The sequence below is a fragment of the Podarcis liolepis genome (assembly GCF_965112155.1).
Source record: "Podarcis liolepis genome assembly, chromosome: 6".
NCBI classification, from domain to species: Eukaryota; Metazoa; Chordata; class Lepidosauria; order Squamata; family Lacertidae; genus Podarcis; species Podarcis liolepis.
The window spans coordinates 81574326-81595722 of NC_139559.1; the positions used below are offsets into that span (position 1 = coordinate 81574326).

General features: G+C 43.7%; 1 protein-coding gene and 1 long non-coding RNA gene across 4 annotated transcripts in view; both read left to right on the plus strand.

Moving 5' to 3' along the window:
- The window catches only part of LOC310708497, a 124062-nt gene extending 111898 nt beyond the window's left edge, over positions 1-12164 (plus strand). Inside the window, exon 3 of the long non-coding RNA XR_014527054.1 lies at positions 10787-12164. This is a non-coding gene — a long non-coding RNA (uncharacterized lncRNA). The remainder of the gene's footprint in view (positions 1-10786) is intronic.
- Positions 12165-14468: 2304 nt separating this feature from the next.
- DENND1B (DENN domain containing 1B) overlaps positions 14469-21397 on the plus strand; it is a 173399-nt gene continuing 166470 nt past the window's right edge. For 2 of the 3 annotated variants that reach the window (XM_083506774.1, XM_083506773.1), the window contains exons 1-3: positions 14469-14542; positions 14643-15479; positions 20799-20863. In XM_083506774.1, the coding sequence (XP_083362900.1) occupies positions 15463-15479; positions 20799-20863 (82 nt within the window). In that variant the 5' untranslated portion in view covers positions 14469-14542; positions 14643-15462. Of the gene's footprint in view, positions 14543-14639; positions 15480-20798; positions 20864-21397 lie in introns of those variants that run through there. The other variant, XM_083506772.1, reaches the window with a different exon arrangement.

The window sequence follows — 21397 nt, forward strand, 5'->3', positions numbered from 1 at the left end:
CCCCAGGTCTGAGGGACAGTGGACTGGCCCCCTGCTGAAAAAGTTTGCTGACCTCTGTGCTTGTTTAAACCTTTCCTCCTTCATATCTGAACTGGAGCAAGTTCCTAACATTCCCTCCTTACACAGTGCTTCACCACTGGGAAAACTCCACATATAATATGCTCCTAGATTATCTGTTTTTTTGAGCATCCATCCTGATTTGCTTGCAGGTCAATTAAGGTACATGATGTTGACTGGTGAATAATTGAGCATTCATCCTGATTTGTTTGTGGGGAGGCTAGCTGACACTTGTTTCCAAGCAAGTGTTATCATGCATTTTTCACTTGTGTTGCTTGTTGCAAGAAGTCTGAACATTTTGGGAAGCAGCTTTGATGCACAAGACCTTCCAACCAACTATAATTTCATGACCCGAATTTGTCAGTATGTGGTTGGATCCCAGTTGAAAATACAGACCGTCCGGAAGTCCCCTTAGAGGGTGAAAACTTCCACCTAGAGAGAAATAAATTAAGTAAACGAGTTGCCACATAGCGGAGGCCACAGGGGTAGGATATTTAAAATCCTATGTATTGGAGATAGCAGTGGGATACTAAACTGTGAGCCTCAACAGTGTGTGTGTTGTGATTTCTCAGTCCAGAATGACTTGTAGTTGGTGTTATTGTTGTTGTTGTTGTTGTTGTTGTTGTTGTTGTTGTTAGGATGGACAGATGCAAAAGAGGACAGGGCTCCTGGACTTCTTATCGTTCATTTCATTTCATTTCAATTGTTATATTTTTATGCCACCTTTCCAAAGTTAAAACCATGCTCACAGTTTACTATCCCACTGCTATCTCCAGTACACAGGATTTTAAATATCCTACCACTGTGACCTCTGCTATGTGACAACTCGGTTACTTAATTTATTTCTCTCTAGGTGGAAGTTTTCACCCTCTAAGGGCACTTCTGGCAGCTTACAACATATAAAAAATTACAAAATTATAAATGTAAAAAACCCCAATAAATAAAACATTAAAAAGTACACAACCAAATGGAACAATTTCCAAATAAATCATAAGAAGATAAAAAAACCCCAAAATGAAGACCAATAACAGCAACAACCCACACAAACAAAAACCTCTAAATAACACCCCAGCCCAAGAGTCTGATCAGCAGCCTCAGCTTTTGTAGCTGGAGTCAGTCAGGGCCCAGCCCTCCAAGGCCAAGTGGAAAAACACCTATAAGTCTGGGAGCAGGTCTTCCAGGACTCATAGCTGTGTACAAGAGATACCGTAATTTAAGCAGGTGTGGCCTGCATTAAAGGTACAGGATCCCTAGCCTCTATTTGCCTCTGTTCCACCCCCACCCTTAATTATTTTGCTACTTGTTTTGGCTTTGACTGGGAATTTGGAAGTTAAGCAAGCCAATTCATACTGGGTTTTTTTGCTGCTGAGGAGGGTGAGCCTACCTAGAGACATTAGAGGAGACAAAGAGCTGCTGCTCCCCTGTGCTGCGTTTCTTGTCCCAGCAATGTCTAGTTCTACACAACATGTGTCATGATGTGATCACTCTGTGCATTTTCCCTCCCCCTCCCACCTCAGATCACTTACTGTCAGGGGCAGAAAAACATACAGACAGATGACAGGGCATCACGCAACGTCTTAACAATAGATGTTACTAGAAGGAGAGGGAAAGAGGGAGTGTTTGCAGTTCTGTGCTCTTCTCGTGGCTAATTTGCACCTCTCTGTGTATTGTTGGCTAGCTAATTATTATGGTTGCTTGAGAAGTGGAATGGCAATAGGAGAATAGGGTGGGAAATCAGGAACTTATACAGCGGTACCTCGGGTTACATACGCTTCAGGTTACACACTCCGCTAACCCAGAAATAGTGCTTCAGGTTAAGAACTTTGCATCAGAAATCGGGCTCCAGCGGCGTGGCAGCAGCAGGAGGCCCCATTAGCTAAAGTGCTTCAGGTTAAGAACAGTTTCAGGTTAAGATCAGACCTCCGGAACGAATTAAGTACTTAACCCCAGGTACCACCATTTCTGGGGTTATTTTATACCAACCCCAGGTAAAGCCATTCCTGAGACACTGGTGAAGATTTGCTGTGTGAAGCAGAATTTAAGAGGCAGTCCGGTTCCAGCTCTAGCATTGGGTAGCAAATATTTCAAGAGCTGTTTGCGGGAGCAGATCACAGGCTTACCACAGATTTTGTGGAGCACAACAATCCCACCGACTCAGCCACATGGACCATTTGCCAGAGTTGCGAATCATCCTACCTGTCTTTCTGATGGCTCCCCATCTATAAAAGAAAATGCAGGTGCCACAGTTCCTTGCCCTGTTCCCATTTTTCTGACTGCCCCCCCCTCCGCCCATTTTACAAAGGGTCAGAATGAGGATTCTTCATCTAGTAGCCAACAAGATGCAAAGGCATCACAATTCTGCTCCCCCAGAAGCATCCTTGGAGTTGCCCCTCTCTCGGCTGTAATAGTGAGAGCCTCTGCCATCATCGTAAGACTTGGATCATTGATCGGTTCAAGAGTGAACTCCCTGCTGAATGGGTATGCGACCGGAATAATGCAGAGCTCAGCTGCAGTACATTAAAACCTTTTGGCAAATTGACTGTATAGCAATATATTACTTCTGATTGTTTAGGTAATTGATTTTGGACCATTTCTTGCCAAAAGGAAAACTGACAGCGACAGATGATGCAACTCCCTCCCGCCCACACCACAAGCAATTAAAGGGGGGGGAATCATCTTCTGTCCTGGTTCTGCTTAGGTGAAGACTTGTTGCCAGTGTACACTGAGAGAATAATGGGGAGAAGGAAGATGAGAGCAGCCAAGGTCCAGCAAGAAGACCAAACAGGACCAATCTTAAGGAGAGTGCTTGGAAGGCAGCCAACAAGAAGTTGTTCAGAGTCCAGAGATCTGGAAGGCAAAGGATGAAGCTGAGCAGGCTACAAGGACTGAAATGGAAGGCAGAAACTGAGCAAATGTAAGAAATTGCGCTAGTGATTGTTTCCTTTCTAGAAGCTGTGGCTCTGCCCATTGGCAAGTGAAGTCTCTCATCGTGCACCGGTACTTTAGCCTATACACCAAGGGTGGTTAACTCATGATCCTTCTCCAGATGCTGCTGAACTACACCTCCCATCACCTCTCGACTGTTGTCCATGTTGGCTGATGCTCAGTGGAGCAACATCTGGAAGGAGGGGTGAGGGAAGGAGTGTGTGAAATGAAAAAAAGAGAATGTTAAAATAACAGTAATAGCAATAACCTTTTTTTTTTTGTAAAAACCACTTGGGGATTCCACTGCCATTAAGAGGCACATGTGTTTTCTTAAACAAAACACCTGCAAATAACGAACACGCCTGCACCTCAGCAGCTTTTTCTTCTGGTGAGCTGCCATGCTGACAAAGGGGGTTAAAATGCTGAAAGCTGCAATCCTAATACGCTTGCTCAGAAGTAAGCTCATTGAGTTAACTCAATGGGACCTGCTTCTGTGTAGGGCTGTGCACAGTATGGTTAACATCCATAGTGTTGCAGGCACAGTTGGCCAGTTTTCGGACCCTTGGGGTCCGAAAGATGAGAGCCAGTGTGGTGTAGTTGTTAAGAGCGGTAGGCTTGTAATCTGGTGAACCGGGTTCGATTCCCTGCTCCTCCACATGCAGCTGCTGGGTGACCCTGGGCCAGTCACACTTCTCTGAAGTCTCTCAGCCCCACTCACCTCACAGAGTGTTTGTTGTGGGGGAGGAAGGGAAAGGAGAATGTTAGCCGCTTTGAGACTCCTAAAGGGGAATGAAAGGCGGGATATCAAATCCAAACTCCTCCTCCTCTTCTTCTTCTTCTTCTTCTTCTTCTTCTTCTTCTTCTTCTTCTACAAAACAGGATCGAGTACAAGGCAGAGACACCATCTTTCTAAATTATAAAACAACATCCTATTTCCTGCCCTCCCCAATAACAACAGCTACTGATCACACTGTACACTTGGCTTTTGCATTCTAGAAATGCGGATTAAAAAAAATTATATATCAGAGGACTTCTGATGCAACCTCAAAATAGTCATAATGGCCAATGTTTAATTTACAACATGCTGCTGAATCAGAAGGCAGTATGAAAAAGGATTTTCTTAAAGCTTATGGTGACAGTGATTTAAAGCCTGGATTGTGGCCATGGATGCGGGCTGAAGCAGAAACTTTTTATTACTGAAATCAACTTACTCTTCCTTCCCTTCCTGTCCTGGGGGGTGGGGAATATCCTGCCCAGCAGAAAGGATATTTAGAAGCTAATTCATCAGCCTGGAAAAAAAAATAGCTCTACATGTAGCTGTTTAAAGCAGAGATGTCTTTCAGTGACACCTCCCGAAACCAGCACTGGATGGAGAAGTCAATGAGCTGGAACTCCAACTTGGAATAGAAGAACATGAAATCAATAGACTAACTGGGATGCCAAGTCCAAGAAATATATAAATTGCTTGGAAAATGACTAAGCCTTTTGGCAATGACTCCTATGCAGTGGAATAGTGGCTGAAATCTAAACATGGGTAAAATCACTGACAGGTTTCTCTCCTTGCACAGAATCCCCCAGGTGATGATTCCCATGTAGGTACTGGCCTCAGTATTAATAGTAAACTTTGTTGGCTTTTTGGCTTGAGTAAATTTGTGAGGTTTTTTTTTTAAAAAAAAGAATAGCAGGACTGTAGTTTTAACTAACCTTAGACATCAGTTAATATTGGAAGGGAAAGGGAGCGATATTAGCTGACAGGCTTGAGTGAATGAATTGGAGGTTTGAATGAATTGGACTTCTTCCTTGTCTTGACAGTTCCATCCCACCTTTTGTTAAAAGACCTCAGGATACTGTAAAAAAGGTAAAGGTAATTAATTAAGTCCAGTCGCGAACGACTCTGGGGTTGCAGCGCTCATCTCACTGTACAGGCCGAGGGAGCCAGCGTTTGTCCACTTCCGCAGACAGTTTTTCCGGGTCATGTGGCCAGCATGACTAAGCCGCTTCTGGTGAAACCAGAGCAGTGCATGGAAACACCACTTACCTTCATGCTGTAAGGTAAGGTAAAGGGACACCTGACCATTAGGTCCAGTCGTGACCGACTCTGGGGTTGCGGCGCTCATCTCACTTTACTGGCCAAGGGAGCTGGCATACAGCTTCCGGGTCATGTGGCCAGCATGACTAAGCCGCTTCTGGCGAACCAGAGCAGCGCACAGAAACGCCGTTTACCTTCCCACCGGAGTGGTACCTATTTATCTACTTGCACTTTGACATGCTTTCGAACTGCTAGGTGGGCAGGAGCAGGGACTGAGCAACGGGAGCTCACCCCATCACGGGGATTCGAACCGCCGACCTTCTGATCGGCAAGTCCTAGGCTCTGTGGTTTAACCCACAGTGCCACCCGTGTCCCCTACCTTCATGCTGTACTTGGGATTATCTCTTGTTGACTTCACAAAAACCCTGTGAAGTGAGCCAGGCTGGGAAAGAGAGATTCACTGCCACTCACTGAGGTCTACACCCTGTGTTACTGGAAGATATAAGGGTGGCTTGCACCCCATCTCTTCCCTGGTGTCAAGTTTGGTGATAGGAAGTTGAGAATAAAGTGTGACGGGACAGCATCACATCGGCACTTCTGTAAGGGGGTGATATCTCTTTGAAACATATGTTCCTAGAGTGCTCTGTACTCACTAGGTTTGGGGAGAAAGTGCTGAACTATATAAACATGATCACATGGAAAAACCTAAAAAATTGCAGAGGAAAATATACTTTTAAAAAATTGTTTTTATTAAATACCGCATTTTTCGTTCTATAAGATGCACCAGACCACAAGACACACCTAGTTTTTGGAGGAGGAAAACAAGAAAAAAAATATTCTGAATCTCAGAAGCCAGAACAGCAAGAGGGATCTCTGTGCAGTGAAAGCAGCAATCCCTCTTGCTGTTCTGGCTTCTGGGATAGCTGCGCAGCCTGCATTCGCTCCATAAGACGCACACACATTTCCCCTTACTTTTTAGGAGGGAAAAAGGGAGTCGTATAGAGCAAAAAATACGGTATTTTCTTGGGCAACAAAAGTACATACCACGCCTCTGCTTTCAGTTCAAAGAGTCCTTTTTATTGATCAGTTACATTCAATGTGAGACACTAATGTTATAGACAGTGTGAGATTTGGGGGGCGGGAAGAAAAGTGGGGGGTGGAGCGGGGAAGAGAGAAGGGGTGGGGAGAGCACACTTTCATTCTTTTACATAGTATATGTGCAAGGTTTTCGTGGCAGCGTCATGTGGGTAGGTTCTTTTTCCATTCATTTATTAGAGGAAAATAAACTTTAGAACTATATTCCTATCGTTTGGAAACTGACAACTGGACAACGAAAATGGATTCTGCATGCCTAAGAGACTGGAATTGATGACTTGGAAGAGGAAAGATATGATCCCCTTTAATCAATGAATTGATGATATGACAACACCTGCAACATATGAACGGATTGCTTATAGATGTAGACTTTGGATAAATATATCAACATTTGGAATGAGTTCATACAAAATATAGTAGGTTATTAATAATCATATATTTGTTTCGACAATAATATTTTATATCTATCTATAAAATGTATCTGCTTATATTTACCGTATTATACTACAGTGGTACCTCAGGTTAAGTACTTAATTCGTTCCGGAGGTCCGTTCTTAACCTGAAACTGTTCTTAACCCGAAGCACCACTTTAGCTAATGGGGCCTCCTGCTGCTGCTGCGCTGCCAGAGCACGATTTCTGTTCTCATCCTGAAGCAAAGTTCTTAACCTGAAGCACTATTTCTGGGTTAGCGGAGTCTGTAACCTGAAGCGTATGTAACCTGAAGCGTATGTAACCCGAGGTACCACTGTATATGTTTTTTAATCATTGTACTTTCCCACACTTTTTCTTTCTCCCTCTTTTTTCTTTGTTCTTTCGTCGTTTTTGTAACTGAAACTGATTCAAAGAAATATTAATTTAAAAAATAAATAAGGGGCAGCCAATGAAGTGGTGTCAGGGTGGAGACAGTACTGTAGCCAATAATCAGTGATGTTATGCTTGGCCTCTTTCCTGCATTGCAAGGGTGAAACTGTATGCATTCACATTTATACCATCATACCCTTGTGCTCTGAGTTAATGTATCCAGAATAACTGAAACTCGGAAGTTGATGCATCAGATGGGAACCACTTCATTGGCTCTGTCCACATATTTCCTGTATCCAAACATGACTTAAAACAATGTGGGAAGAAGAAGACAAACACTTCTCACAGTGCCGTGGTAAAGAATGGCTTAGCTCTTAATGCTCCTACAAATGAATAAGAGTACTCTTCGAATGACAGTAGGGGCCGTGTTCAGCGGACAGTGCCTCTCTCTTCATGAATATGCATTTTGAAGATCGCAGTTGCAGCCTACTTTTGTCACATCAGAAGCAGAAAAAAGTACTGTAAACACACACACGAAAAGGGAGCTACAGTTCCATTGATATTTCTGAAGAGTTCCCCATCTGCCCTCCATTGTTTGATTCCTATGTGCGGAAGGAAAACAGACTCACATCTTGAATTTTTTGAAAGGAGGAAAACTCAGTCATGTCAAGCCACGTAATACAAGAATGGATGCATTTATTTCAGCTCAGTCGGTGCTTGTGAAATGCGCACATTTAAGAAGATCTTAGCTAGGCTTCCCATAGACATCTGGTTGGCCACTATGAGAACAAGCTAGCTTCTGTGACACATGGTACATGCACCAGTTGTGTTCACATTCTGGACTAAGTTTAGACTATGAACAGAAAAGTAGGCTACAGAAAGGCAGAATAACATACCCTAACTGGAAATGGATATAATAGCTAATCTTGCAAGCATATGATTATGATTATTTATTAATTCCAATTTTTTTATTGGTTTTCACAATTTTACAAACAAGCAAACACACAAGACAAACAAACATAAATAATAATCTTATTGAAAATTACACTTATTAACTTTGTTAAGTGACTTCCTCACTTCCTCTTGGTTGAATTTCATTGCATGTCCTTTTAACGGTTTTCCAAATCAAAATTCTTATGAAATTTAACTTAAACATTAACATCCTTAAATCTTCACATTATGGAATTAAACATATTAATTAACATAAATAAAATCCTAAGCCAATTAAGTATCTGCAAGCTGTTTTCAGTTAATTTAACTCAACATATTTAACTAAATAATCATTAAATTTAATCCACTCTTCCTGATACTCCTCCTCCTTCTGGTCGCAGACTCTTCCGGTTAGGTTGGCTAGCTCCGAAAAGTCCATCATCTTCATCTGCCATTCTTCTATCGTTGGTAATTCTTGGGTTTTCCACTTTTTAGCTAACAAAATAAGAGCAGCAGTTGTGGCATACAAATTTTTTTATTTATTATTATTTATTAAATGTGAATATAGCCCTTCATCAGTTCACAACATAAAAATACAATATATATACTTAAAAATTTAATAAAAACAATAACAAAACCAAACCAAGAATTAACCAACATTTAAAATATTGGTGATTAATCAACCAAAGGCCTGGTTGAAGAGGAACATTTTCATCTGACACCTAAAGGTGTATAATGAAGGGATCAGCTGAACCTCCCTGGAGAGAGCATTCCACAAACGGGATCCAGTGAAGAAAAGGTCCGTTCCTGTGTGGATCCAGATCTTGTGGAGGAGGCACATGAACATAATTGACATAACTGATACCAATTCTCATTTGTTTTCAAGGTTGACCCTTCCCTGTCAATTTGGTTTATTGGTGGTGGATGGTGAACTGGTCCTCTGGGTGACTCACCATTATAAATCCTAGTGCTTTGCGAGTCCAGTGTAGGGTATGTGACAAGGCTGAAGCTGTTTCTAGTTTGCAGTTCCTTATTCCCACAAAAGTTTGAAACAGGGCTGGAGATATTTGCTGAGGTAGCAAATATATATATATATATATATATATATATAGGCAGGGACATATATTTTTTAGTTTCAAATTGGGGTGGTTCGTTTAACCTTGTTTTGCACTTTTTCAGAAATAAGTAGTAATCAACTTCAGCATTGTGGTTTGTTGGCAGTTTGAGATCATAGTGGGCCAAAGCATTATGTACAAATTCAAGTCAGGCTTGGGGTGCTGGTGAAGTGAGATCTTAGAATACTACTGATGGCTTTTTTGAAAATCCAAAGAAATCCTTCAGATGTGAATTCAGAACCAAGCCTTAAACTCCATAATCAGGCTCATTATTTTTGTGTGGAAGAGTGGCATACAAATATGAATGAATGAATGAATGAATGAATGAATGTGATATCATTATGATTCTGTTATAAGTCTCATTATAAGAAGGGGAGCAAGGTTTTGTTAGCATAATTCAATAAAAAGTGGACTAACCAACAACCATTAAAAGAATAGGCTTTGCTTTGAATAATTTAATAATCAAAAGGCATCTCAAAGATATATTCAAGCCTTGGCTTTGTTGCTTAAAGTTAGCACTCTATATTTTTAAAATTTCCTGGAAATCCACTTGGCACTGAGAATACTGTGCATTGTATAGTTGACGCTAGAGGGCTAGGACTGGCAATTGTTGGGGAGTTCTGTGGCCGTGACAAAAAACAGGCAGGAACAAGTTCATAGAGGTGGCTGGTAGGTTTCTGGGAGCATCAGGCAGCAAATCATAGCATGAAATCTAGGATCATGATCAGGTATTAAGTTAGATAAGAGGGCACTAATAAGTCAAAGGGGTGTGTGTGTGTTCATACAAGCATAGTGCAAATATTCATTGGCTCTACTGAAAGGATATGTAAACCAGGAACTAATGGTAATAAGGGTGGATAAACAGCAAAAAACGTGGAGAACAGGTTGGCTAAAACTCTGCTATAAAATAGAACTGTTGACAGACCTGTATAAGCAACCTTTACTTGTATAGTGTATAATATTGGAATAGTGGTTTTTACAGAGAAACCTGACAAAAGAGAACTATAAAATGTGTTTATTTAACACAGTTTGAATGCTGGGGCTCCAGAAACTATGCAAGTAGCTAAAACAACACACACAAAAAACAAAGCAAGAACGGCGACTGTGTCAAAGTTAAGGTATCAGGACTCTTGTTGTATAACACACTTCTCTGGCAGCTCTCCTCATTGACCATAGTAAGATTTACTTCAGAGCAAGCATGCATAAGATTGCATTGAATAAACTTTTAGCCAAGATTTCTATTTACTTTTTTGCTATGATTCACAGCAGGGCGGGAGGAGCTGTTGCAGTCAAGAGCCACATACCAAAAGATTAAACTTTATTAGCAATTAAGTGGAATTGTACAGAAAGTTCCTCGCAGTGAGGTGAGAATCCTCACTTCTGGTTGAACATCACTTCCCATGTGTCTAACGATAAATAAGTGCCGAAACATTTGGATCAGATTACAAATGGCTATGATTAGACTGTTTTAGATCTCTCCCACTAAGCATGGTACAAAATTAACTACAGGCTGGATAGGTTGTGTCATGGAAAGGGTTAGAGGACAAGGCAGTAAGAGTGACCAGGTGAAAAAGCAGACAGCTTAACAGCTATTTGGAAGAGAGGATTTAATCAGCAGGTATTGCTTGTATTAAATTTCCTCTGCAACTATTAAAGGTGCATGAGCCTTGTTCTCTTTTTCACCTGGCCACTCTACATACCAAGTCAGGAAACCGCACAATAACTTTATGGTCTGTCTGAAACAAGAACAGGGAACAGTAACAGGAAACCTCTGGCTCTGTCAAGACACAACTAAGTCCAGTTTCTCTTAGCTCGAGACACTGTCCATTGCAGGTTACTATCAGAATGCTACATATAATTTACAGCGGCAAGATGCAGCCAAGCAACCTGAAATAAACAGAACAAACAATGTGAAGCAGAAATAAAACGTGTAAATATTCGAGACAGTTTTGTTAGTAACACTGACGACACATTTCTACGCCTCCATCTAGTAAACTCTTTTGTACATACACCGGAGACTGCATGTCTAACAGGCTTTTTGTAACATGTCTTTCTTTTTTAAAAAAAGCTATCCCAGAAACTGCTTTTGAAATTCCCTACTTAAAAACCAAAACCAAACCAAAGCTGAATGTATTTGATTAAAAAGCAATCCAAACAACCACAAAGTTAGTCAAAATGGAAAATCAGAGTGTTTCTCTGAAATACATTGTGATATTTAGGCATTTCAGCTGGCTGGCCGACTAGAGGTTCATTCCTCCCTCCCCCATCCCCTTTTAATTTGGTGAGGAGATGGGGAGGGGGCTTTGTGTACGATTCACATTCATCCAGTGACTGCAGCATTGCTTTGTAACCCTGTGTAAACGTTTGAGTGGCAAGAAATGGAAATAAAACTGCCCCTTCTTTCCTCTTTGTAAACTTTTTTTTTTAAAAAATTGTCCAAAACAGGGAAGCACTATTTATAATGAAAGGAGAAGTATATACCGTAGAGGAAATATAAATGACTGGTTCTTTTAAACAAAAACCCACCACAAGCCAGTGCAAAGCAAGACAGGATTAAAACCTTAATGTCAGTTATAGGACAATACAACCCCTAGTTCAGGGGTGAATAACCTGAGGCCCACCAGATGCTGCTGGACTACAGCTCCCATCATCCATGACCACTATGTTGGCAGGGGCTGATGGGACTTGGAGTCCAACATCTGGAAATTTAGGTTTTTCCACCCTTGCTCCAGATAACTCAACGCCCCTAAGATAACTCAATCACATCAGTGGGGCCTTAAGCTGCAGGAGTCCCAGAAATTGTAGCAGAATAGACATGCATATGCAATATTACTTTTGCGCTCTTGCGTTGTTTGATCCTAATTAACCACCGCCCACTGGCTCCACTCAAAATCACAAACACAGGGTAGAATCCTGAAGTTCACCCATAAGCATATACTGTACTGAAAGAGTAAGGAAGAGCTGCTGTTTAATCACCCTAATTAGAGGTTAGACAAGGCGGCTAAACAGTAATTAATCTGTGTTAAGTGGCCCTGAGAACGTCCCCAGATTGTTTGTACAGCAGAGTAGTTATAGCTCATTTAAGGAAAGCTAATATGTATCAAGAGATTCTGAGACAGCAACTATGGAAGATCTAATATATACCCGTGCCCAATTTCCTGTATCCTATAAATGATTTTTTTTGGGGGGGGCCTTGCTGATCAGGTCAGCAGTTTGAATCCCCGCAACTGGGTGAGCTCCTGTTGCTCGGTCCCAGCCAGCGGCGTAGCGTGAGTTGTCAGCACCCGGGGCAACGCAAGTAATTTACGCCCCCTAACCCGGGGCAAGGCAAGTAATTTGCGCCCCCCCAACCCCTAACCTGCGAGTTGCCGCTGGCGCTGCCGCGCAAACAACGCTGCTTGCCCGGAGGAGGATGGAGGCAGAAGCAGCCGCCGCCTGTGGCTGGGCCGAGGGGATGGCGGCGGCGGCAGGGTGCAGAGGCTGCCCGTGCCCGGCCAGGCGTCGGTGGCGGCGTCGGCGCTGCTGCAGCGGCTGCTCCTCCTGCGAGCAGTGAGCGGAGCGCAGCCACAGCGACGGCGGGGGGCGCGCGCGCTAGGGCGCAAGGCTGGCGGTGGCGGCGGGGAGCCCGGCGGAGGAAGGAACTTGTCCCTTCCCTCTGGACTCGCGCCCCCCCCAGATGTTGCGCCCGGTGCGGTCGGCACCCCTGGCACCCCCCACGCTACGCCACTGGTCCCAGCTCCTGCCCACCTAGCAGTTTGAAAGCACGTCAAAGTTTGCAAGGAGATAAATAGGTACCACTGTGGCGGGAAGGTAAACTGTGTTTCCATGCGCTGCTCTGGCTTGCCAAAATTGGCTTAGTCATGCTGGCCACATGACCCAGAAGCTGTCTGTGGACAAACGCCAGCTCCTTTGGCCTATAGAGTGAGATGAGCATGCAACCCCAGAGTCGTCTGCGACTGGACCTAACGCTCGGGGGTTACCTTTACCTTTATGGTTGAGACAAGTTTGTATTGTTTGAAAGGTAGCAAAGAGTCCGTTTTTATTGTTCAAAAGACAATCTCTGGACATCACTTCTGCAACATACGTTATCAACAAGATTGAAAAACAAAGACATCCTGATAACACACTGCAGAGTCAAACTGACAAAAATTAAGCATTGTTGGGGTAGAGGGATAGGCAGACAAACCAGAAAGGAAGGGTTACAAAGTGTCTTCAGCCACTTTAAAACACACATATACAAATACTTTCATATCACGTGGAACAATAGCGCCGCAGTGTGTAAACCTATGCATGTTTACTTGGAAGTAAGACCCACGGTGTTCAACAGAGCTGTCTTCTGGGTAAGTGTGCAACAGGAATGTCACCACAGCCAAGTTTATATCTGAAAGGACTGCATTTTAATTATGGTGGAAGTTTTAAAATTGTGAATAACTGGGCCATGAGGAAAAAAGTAGGATGACATTGGGAAAGACAGTGGAATGCAATGGTTTGGAATGAGCAGCATCTGGATTCTCTAGTCTAGGACCAATGGGTAGTTAGTCAATACCTAAAAGATTAGTGTGGAAGCACCATGCAATTATTTCCTGAGAAATTATTACCTCCATGTCCTCCACTCACAAATGGGTTAGAATCACAAGAGTTGGAAGGGAACTTGAGAATCATTGAGTCCCACACCCTGCAATGGAGGAATATGCAGCTGACATTTACAGGGATCAAACCTGCAACCTACCAGTTTCCATTGTAAAGACCGTAGAAGTCCAACTTTCACCTTTGAAAGTGTATGTTGGTAGTGCAGGAGACTTTTAATTTCACTGCCATAGGTTCAAGCGCCACACTGGGCAGAAGATTCCTATTTTTGCAGGGGCTGGACTGGATTGGCCCCTGGTGTCCCTTCCAACTCTACTATTGCTCAACTGCTTGGAAATAAACTCCTTTGATTCACTTCTGAACACAAGAGGGGCAACTCTTGCATTATTGAGAATATGCTTGTGCGTACGTTCATAGGCTGTGTGGGCTGAAAACAGAGAGGAAGTTTTCCATCCTGGAAGTGGAAGCCAGGTTGCCATATGTCTGCTTTTTCCAGGACACGTCCTCTTTTCCACGAGTCGTCATAGTGATCCATAGCTAAAAAGTAAAAGTCAGCAAATATGTCCTCTTTTTTGCTCTTCAATCCCTTCCTCCCCTTGCAGACTGCTTGTATGTTTAACAGCTGCAACGAAAGGTAAAAATTAAACAGGCAAGATTAGACCCCTCCACGTCAGCTGCGCCTGTTAAATGTATTTCATCAAAGTAGCTGCGAAAAGCACAGGAGCCCTGCCAGGGGTTAGAAATATGGCAACTTGTCTAAGAAGGAAGGGAGAGGTGGACAGAGAGAAGAGGCTTTCTAACTTGCTGGATATCTAAATAGCAAACAATTTTTATTTTTTTGGAGAATCGTTTTTCAAATCAATGAAGTGTTGGAAGGGGCCACCAGGATCATAGTCCAACTCCCTGCCACGCAGGAATCTTTCACCAACGTGGGGCTCTCTGCCCTGAGACTGAGTTAACCAACAATAAATACTGGGGAGAATTTGCAGCCACGAACAATATGTTCTTAGCATACACTTCCTACTTATTGTGTGTGTATAATGTGTGTGTGTGTGTATATATATATATATATCTCACACCCAGCCCTCCCCTCCAGATTCAGACTGGGTGGCTCCCACGGGGACAGGTGGAGGGAGCCTCTTCCACCCTTCGAGAGGGAAATTATCAGGCCCAGGGAAACAAGGCCGGGCGCAAGCAGCGATTCGAACCCAGATCTCGCGCGCCGTGGACTGTGTCCCTTGACGTGGACGGTTGCCAACTTCCCTCCACCTCCCTCCAAAAAAAGGGGCTGTTCAGCAGAGTCGGCGGCGAATCCTCCCGCTCCTGCGCTATAAAAGTGCAACTTTCTGGTTCCCGCGGGCCGGGCAGCCGGTGGTCGAAAAAGGCCGGCAGGAGCGCGCGCGCCCCGCGTCAGTTGGCAACCTCCCTCAGTCGCTGCACTACTACTACTACTACGTATTACTACTACGGCAAGAAGCGGCGGCGGCTCCTGCGGCTTCTCCTCACGCCAGGCCAGGGCAGCCTCAGCCCCGGGAAGAGTCTCTCGTCCGGGCTTCCTGCTTCCCGCCAGGTGCCGGCGAAGCCGCGACAGGAACTGGGAGAGAGACGCCTCTGAGGGGAGCGAGAGGGAGGCGCCGCCGCCGCCGTCGCTGCTCTGGCTGCCGACGAAGCGAGCGAGAGGCCGCCGGCGGCCACCTTCGGCCCGGACGCCCCCGGGAGCCTGGCCCGGCCTCCGCCCCGGGGCCTAGAGCGGGCGAGAGAGCGCCGAGCAGGGAGGAGGGCCGAGGAGACCCTCGCGCCCCTTTTCCCGCCTCCTCCTCCTCCTCCGCCCAGGCCGGGCCGGCGCCCGCCTCGCGTCTCCTCCGCGCCGGGGGTGGTGGTGGTGGTGCTGCCGCCCTCCGAGGCGCCCCCGAGATGCGACCATGGACTGCCGGATCAAGTGAGTGGACGCGGCGGCGGCGAGGGCGAGGCGCCGAGGCCAGGAGGGAGGAGGAGGGAGGAGGAAGGGGTCGCTGCTACTGGAGCCACTGCTGAGGGGACGCCGGGGGAGGCGTCGGCGTGGGGCTAGGCCGCGAAGCCTTCTCCCCTCGCTCGCCCCACACCTCAGCCCCACTGCCAGCAGGAGAGGGAGAAGCCGCGGAGGAAAGACCTTCGCCCCCCTCCCCTGTCTCCGCGGGTCAGGGTCAGCAGCCACCCGCGCAAGCTCCCTTACCTGGATGGCGCAAAGACCACCTGCACGCCCTCCATCTCCCCCCCCCCCATCCCGTCTTATTCATTTGTGTATTTATATTTGCACCGATATACCTACCATCAAGGAGCTCAAGGTGGTCACCTGGTTCTGCCCCCCCCCACCTACAGTTCATCCTCACAACGACCCTGCGAGGGAGGTTAGAGGCTAAGCAAGAGATGGTGAGGGATGCAGGTGGCGCTGTGGGTTAAACCACAGAGCCTAGGGCTTGCCGATCAGAAAGTCGGCGGTTCGAATCCCCGCAACAGGGTGAGCTCCCGTTGTGCCAACCTAGCAGTTCGAAAGCACATCAAAAGTGCAAGTAGATAAATAGGTACCGCTCCAGCGGGAAGGTAAACAGCGTTTCTGTGTGCTGCTTCTCTGGTTCACCAGAAGCGGCTTAGTCATGCTGGCCACATTACCCGGAAGCTATACGCCGGCTCCCTCGGCCAATAAAGCGAGATGAGCGCCGCAACCCCAGAGTCGGTCACGCCTGGACCTAATGGTCAGGGGTCCCTTTGCCTTTACGAGATGGTGACCAGCCCAAGGTCACCCAAATGAACTGCTGAGTTGGGGTGATTCGAACCCTGATCCCCCCAGCACTCTGGCCATTTCAGCTGGCTTGGGAGTGTCCCACCCTTCAGCTGTAGATCTCGGAACGAAACAAACCAATAACCCACCCCAATATTATTCTTCCTTTTATGTATACCCTCTTGATAAACACTTCACAAACATCATAGGTAACTGAAGATTTCCACTGTCCTTTACACATCTGACAGCTTTAACTTAATTAAAAATGTCTCCTCCTCCTCCTGGGTCCTTTTAAATAGCAGCTTGACCTCTGCACAGTTCACCAGGTGACAGTGCTGTGAAAAGCTTCTCCCCGTGACTTTCAGGAACTAAGCAGTTGCTAAAGGTACAAGAGCAGTCAAGTTGGCAACTCTACTGCCAGCCGGCATCGGGAACCCCTCCCTCAGCATCTCCAGTGCACATTTTCAGCCTCCTTATGAACATCTGGCACTCAGACTCCTATACCTTACTAAAGGAGTCCTCCTCCTCTCTTCTACCTCCCTCCCCGACTGTCAGCCACATATTTGACAGGAACTGGGTGCTGCTTTAATTTCTGCGAAGATCATCACGCCTTTCCCTGAAGCCTGCACGTGGTTGGGTGAATATGCAAGGCATATCATGGGGACCCTGCAGCCTGTCAAAACACTCATACTAGAGTCTATGAAATAGTGGTTTGGCATTGGGGGGCCCTGCAGTGGTATGGGGACCCCTCCCCAATTGCAATAGAGGGCATTTTAGGGTTGTGGGGTATTAGTTTGGTAAAGAAATTCCAGTGACTAGTCCAGATGTGAACAGAAGATGCCAAAGAATTCCTAGATCAGTCTTTGTTTACTGTTTTGACATTGAATTGTAAGCCAATATACATTTTGACTGCATTAGCCAATTCTAAAGCAGATATATTTGCAAAGTGAATGATTGGGCTTTTGCCTCGTATTTGCAGTTAAAGCCTTGACCCTGTGAGACTTGCTGAACTTTAGGTTCCGAGTAGTTTTAAAGTGATAAGAAGTTTAACCTCCACTTTAACAAAGTGACAGTAATCTATTTATGATGAACCGTTTGGAATAGACCTGAAAGCCTGTCTGACATTTATTGCTCTGGGCTGACACTTTAAAATATAGTGTGAAGGACAAATAAACTTGAAAGGCCTTCTTGTGGAAGCAAATTTGTAGATATGCACAGCAGGAAGCACAAAAATTTACTACTATCATTTCAGAGACTGAATTGATGAGATACTTATCTAGTTCCTGAGACAAGAAGTTGTGGTTACAGTTAGCGGACCTGCTATGATATAAAGTTTCTTTTTTAGTCATTGTGGGCACCTCTGCTGTTAGAAGCAGACTGAGCTGCCCAAATTTTATTGCAGCTGTTTTAGGAGGGATCCAAATTGGATACTCAAATAAGGCTACATTCCTATGCACACTTACCTGGGAGCAAGCTCCATTGAATGCATTGGGACTTGCGGTATTTCTGAGTAAACATGCAGAGGATTGTATGGCAAATCTTATTTTGTATGTGGATAGGCATGATAGTATTAATTCCCCACCCCAAATTGAAGTTAGGTATGTGTGTGTTGGAATTTTCAGGGGATTAAGGACTAAGGAGGTGGGCGCTTTTACCTTCTCTGAATTTTGGTTCAGGATGTACGGTACAATATTGTAGTTAAAAGAAGAAAAGGAGGTGTGTGAGAGAAATGGCTCACAGTCACAACCATATTGTTCAATTTAGCTTGCATTTTACATCACACAAATTAAAATGATCTCTATGCATCCTTTTGGGTGTCTTGTCCCACTCTCCAATTGACCTTCTTGAGTGCAGCATGTACATCTTCAGTTGCTTCTACTACATCTGCTTTGACTTATGTACTTACTATTCAGTCACATGATCAAGAGAAGATGACTTCTGACTCTGTATTTACCTGTTTTGTTCATCAGGGGCTACAAGGGCATGGGAACATATGTTATTTGAGAATCTATTATTACTTTTTTAAAAAATATCCTTTTATTTCTGACAATTTAAATTACAAATACAGAAAGAACATAAACATTAAAACAAAATTAGTACATTCTTTAATATGAGCTTCTAGTTTGCTCATAGCTCCTCTGGTGTCATTCTGACATTTTTACCATTATCACTTAGGACCTAGCAAAATTATATCATAATTGGTATGTGTTAATATTTCAATTTCAGTTCAAATTTCCAACTGATATCTGATTACCCCCAAAATTAATTACCAAAAACAAAACAAAACAGAGAAAATGAAAAAACCCCCAAAGAGTGTCAAAGACAAACCCTATTAAAACTATAAAGTTCCAAGGGATACTCTATATATTGGAATCCAATAAGGAAGCAGATCAGCACAAGATTATGTGGCTCAGTTCTTGTTATGATGTCTGATCCAAGATGGCAAACAAATCTTCCATTTCTCTATCCATTTCTCTCTATCTATCTCTAACTTGCTTGAAAAGGTTCTTGTTTGTATTATTATTATTATTTTTAAAAAAAAGTGGTTCAAAAAAGGCAGTGGTGAAATGGACAAAACTCTTCCTACCTGGAGAGCGACTCTCCTTCCTTCAGTCTAACCCTTAGGTTCTGGATTCTGGTCTCTTGGTTTAAACAAACATTTCTTCATTAGTGAAGCTGCAGTGTAACTCTCTTTTGTTCTCTTACATTGGTTATTTTGGGTGGTGGTTTTGTGCTAATCCCCCCCTCCAATGCACAACCCTCTAGTGACTTTTATTCCTCTTGTAACTTCAGAGGAAACTTCTTTTTCTCTCTTCATCTACATGCTGTTCCTGTTCCTGAAATAATTACTGCTTGCTTGTATACTGGTTTCTCTGTTGTTATTAGTCGTGCTGAGCCCAGCATTCTTCTTGAAGAGGTTACATGCATATGAAGTAAACTGCATTTGATAAGCACTTTTTAGCCAATAATCTCTGAAGTAATCATTTAGAATCCTGGCATTATCCCAAGTTTGCAAATAGCATGTAGTTAATTCCTGGACCAATACAGTGGTGCCTCGCAAGACGAAAAGAATTCGTTCCGCGAGTCTTTTCGTCTTGCGATGTTTTTCGTCTTGCGAAGCACGGTCCGTCGCAACTGCGCCTCTTCAAGCGGCTTTTTTTAAAAAAGCGCAAGACGTTTTCATCTTGCGAAGCAAACCCATAGGGAAATTCGTCTAGCGAAGCAACGCAAAACCAAAAAACCCTTTCGTCTAGCGAGTTTTTCGTCTTGCGAGGCATTCGTCTTGCGGGGCACCACTGTAAACTGGTTTGTCTTACCAGGATTGTTAAGTGAACACCAGACTGGCCCAAGGTCATTCAGTGAGATTGGGTTCATGGCTGAGTGAGGATTTAAACCCAGCTTTCTCTAGTCCAGATCTGTCTGCTTGGTACATTACACCGACTCCCAAAACATTTACATGACATTAGAAGGAAATACTGGTACTGTCATAAGAACTTGGGACGGAGTTTGCATGGGAAGCAGTCGCTCCATGCTATTTTTTCAGAGCCATATTCACAACATGAAACCAACTCTGAAGCAGTTTAATCCTGAATGCTTTATTTATTTATACGGTTTCATTTATTTATAGCCCACCCTTCCACACATGGCCCCAGGGTGGGCTACATAAAATATCACCATTTCAAAACAATATGCAATTAATGAAAGTTTAAAACCACAAAACTAAACAAAGTTACAAGAGCAGCAAAATAGCAATGCAACAATGTAGCGGGAGGGAAACCATCCACTCATCCAAAAAACCCTGATGGCCCTTGTGTGGGAGAATGGTCCACAGTCTGATGGCTTTAAATAGGGAGTGGTTTTCAGCCGCTGAGCTCTCAGTTCTTTTTTCAAAAACAAGACATTCTTTGACTTTCAAAGTTTGATTTTTATTTCAGTGTTTTAATATGAGCTGGCTGATGTACAGGACTGTAAGGAAACATGCTAACAAGTTAACAGATAACACATTTTTTGTATACGTTGCCCCCCTGAAATAAGTAATCTCATATTTGCATTTGTTTTTTTTGCTCACTATTGGGGAAAAAGTAATCATTTTTCTCAGAAGATAAAAGCAAATGTTACTTCTGATTTGTGACAGGGTATCTGAGTCATTGCATTTGTCAGCCTCCGTGTGGATTCACATGACTATTTTCCCCCCACATGAGCCCTCCTCCCATCATCCAGTGGTCAGATCCACGTGGAAACAGATTGTGTATTACCTGAACACCACATGTCCTGCGAGATTGAAAATTGTTTGTTGGACATGAATCCTGATGCAATTATGTGTGTATCTCATCATGGATTGATAGAGAGGAATATCTTTGTGATATAAGGAGGAGAACAATTTAAAGTCATCATGCAGTTGAATGTTAACCAAAAGCAGCGATAATACCCTTGTAATCAGATAGTTTGCATTCTTGTGATGCATGCATAACTAATTAAATGTTTTGTTTTTACTTCCAGGGAAAATCCAGAGAGTACTTTTGATTTGGTGCTACAGGTAAAATGCCAGGCTTCTGAAAATGAAGGTAATATACTTTAGCCATTTGTATTCATCCGTATAAATTAAAGGTGCAAAATATATGTTCAGGTTGTTTATTTCACATATCTTTTTAAATGTAGGCAATATATCGAAAAACATATGCTTAATTATTGCTTAAATTGGTTTTTTTATGACACTAGATTTTCAATAATAGGAAAATTAATTACAGCTTACTATGTTACATGTGTTTTATTTACCCCTATTATTGTTAGTTGCGACAAATATAATATTTAATTGGAGACATGCAGCTTACTTTAAGTTCATGCTTTAGCTTTTCTGACCTTTTTCAATTTGCACATTCTGATGAATTTAATAAGTTGTGTTTAGCAGTATGTATAATTAGAATGTTTTAAGCAGGTGATTTTCTCTTTGGCTATGCCCCTGTAAGTAGCCATGCTATTTCAGGACTGTACCATTTAAGGATATAGGTAGGGAGCCATGTCTTAGTTTCTGGCACGCAGAATCATATAATTTGCTTGTGGAGAGTTAGCGTGTATGGGAGAGGCTGCTGGCTAGTGCT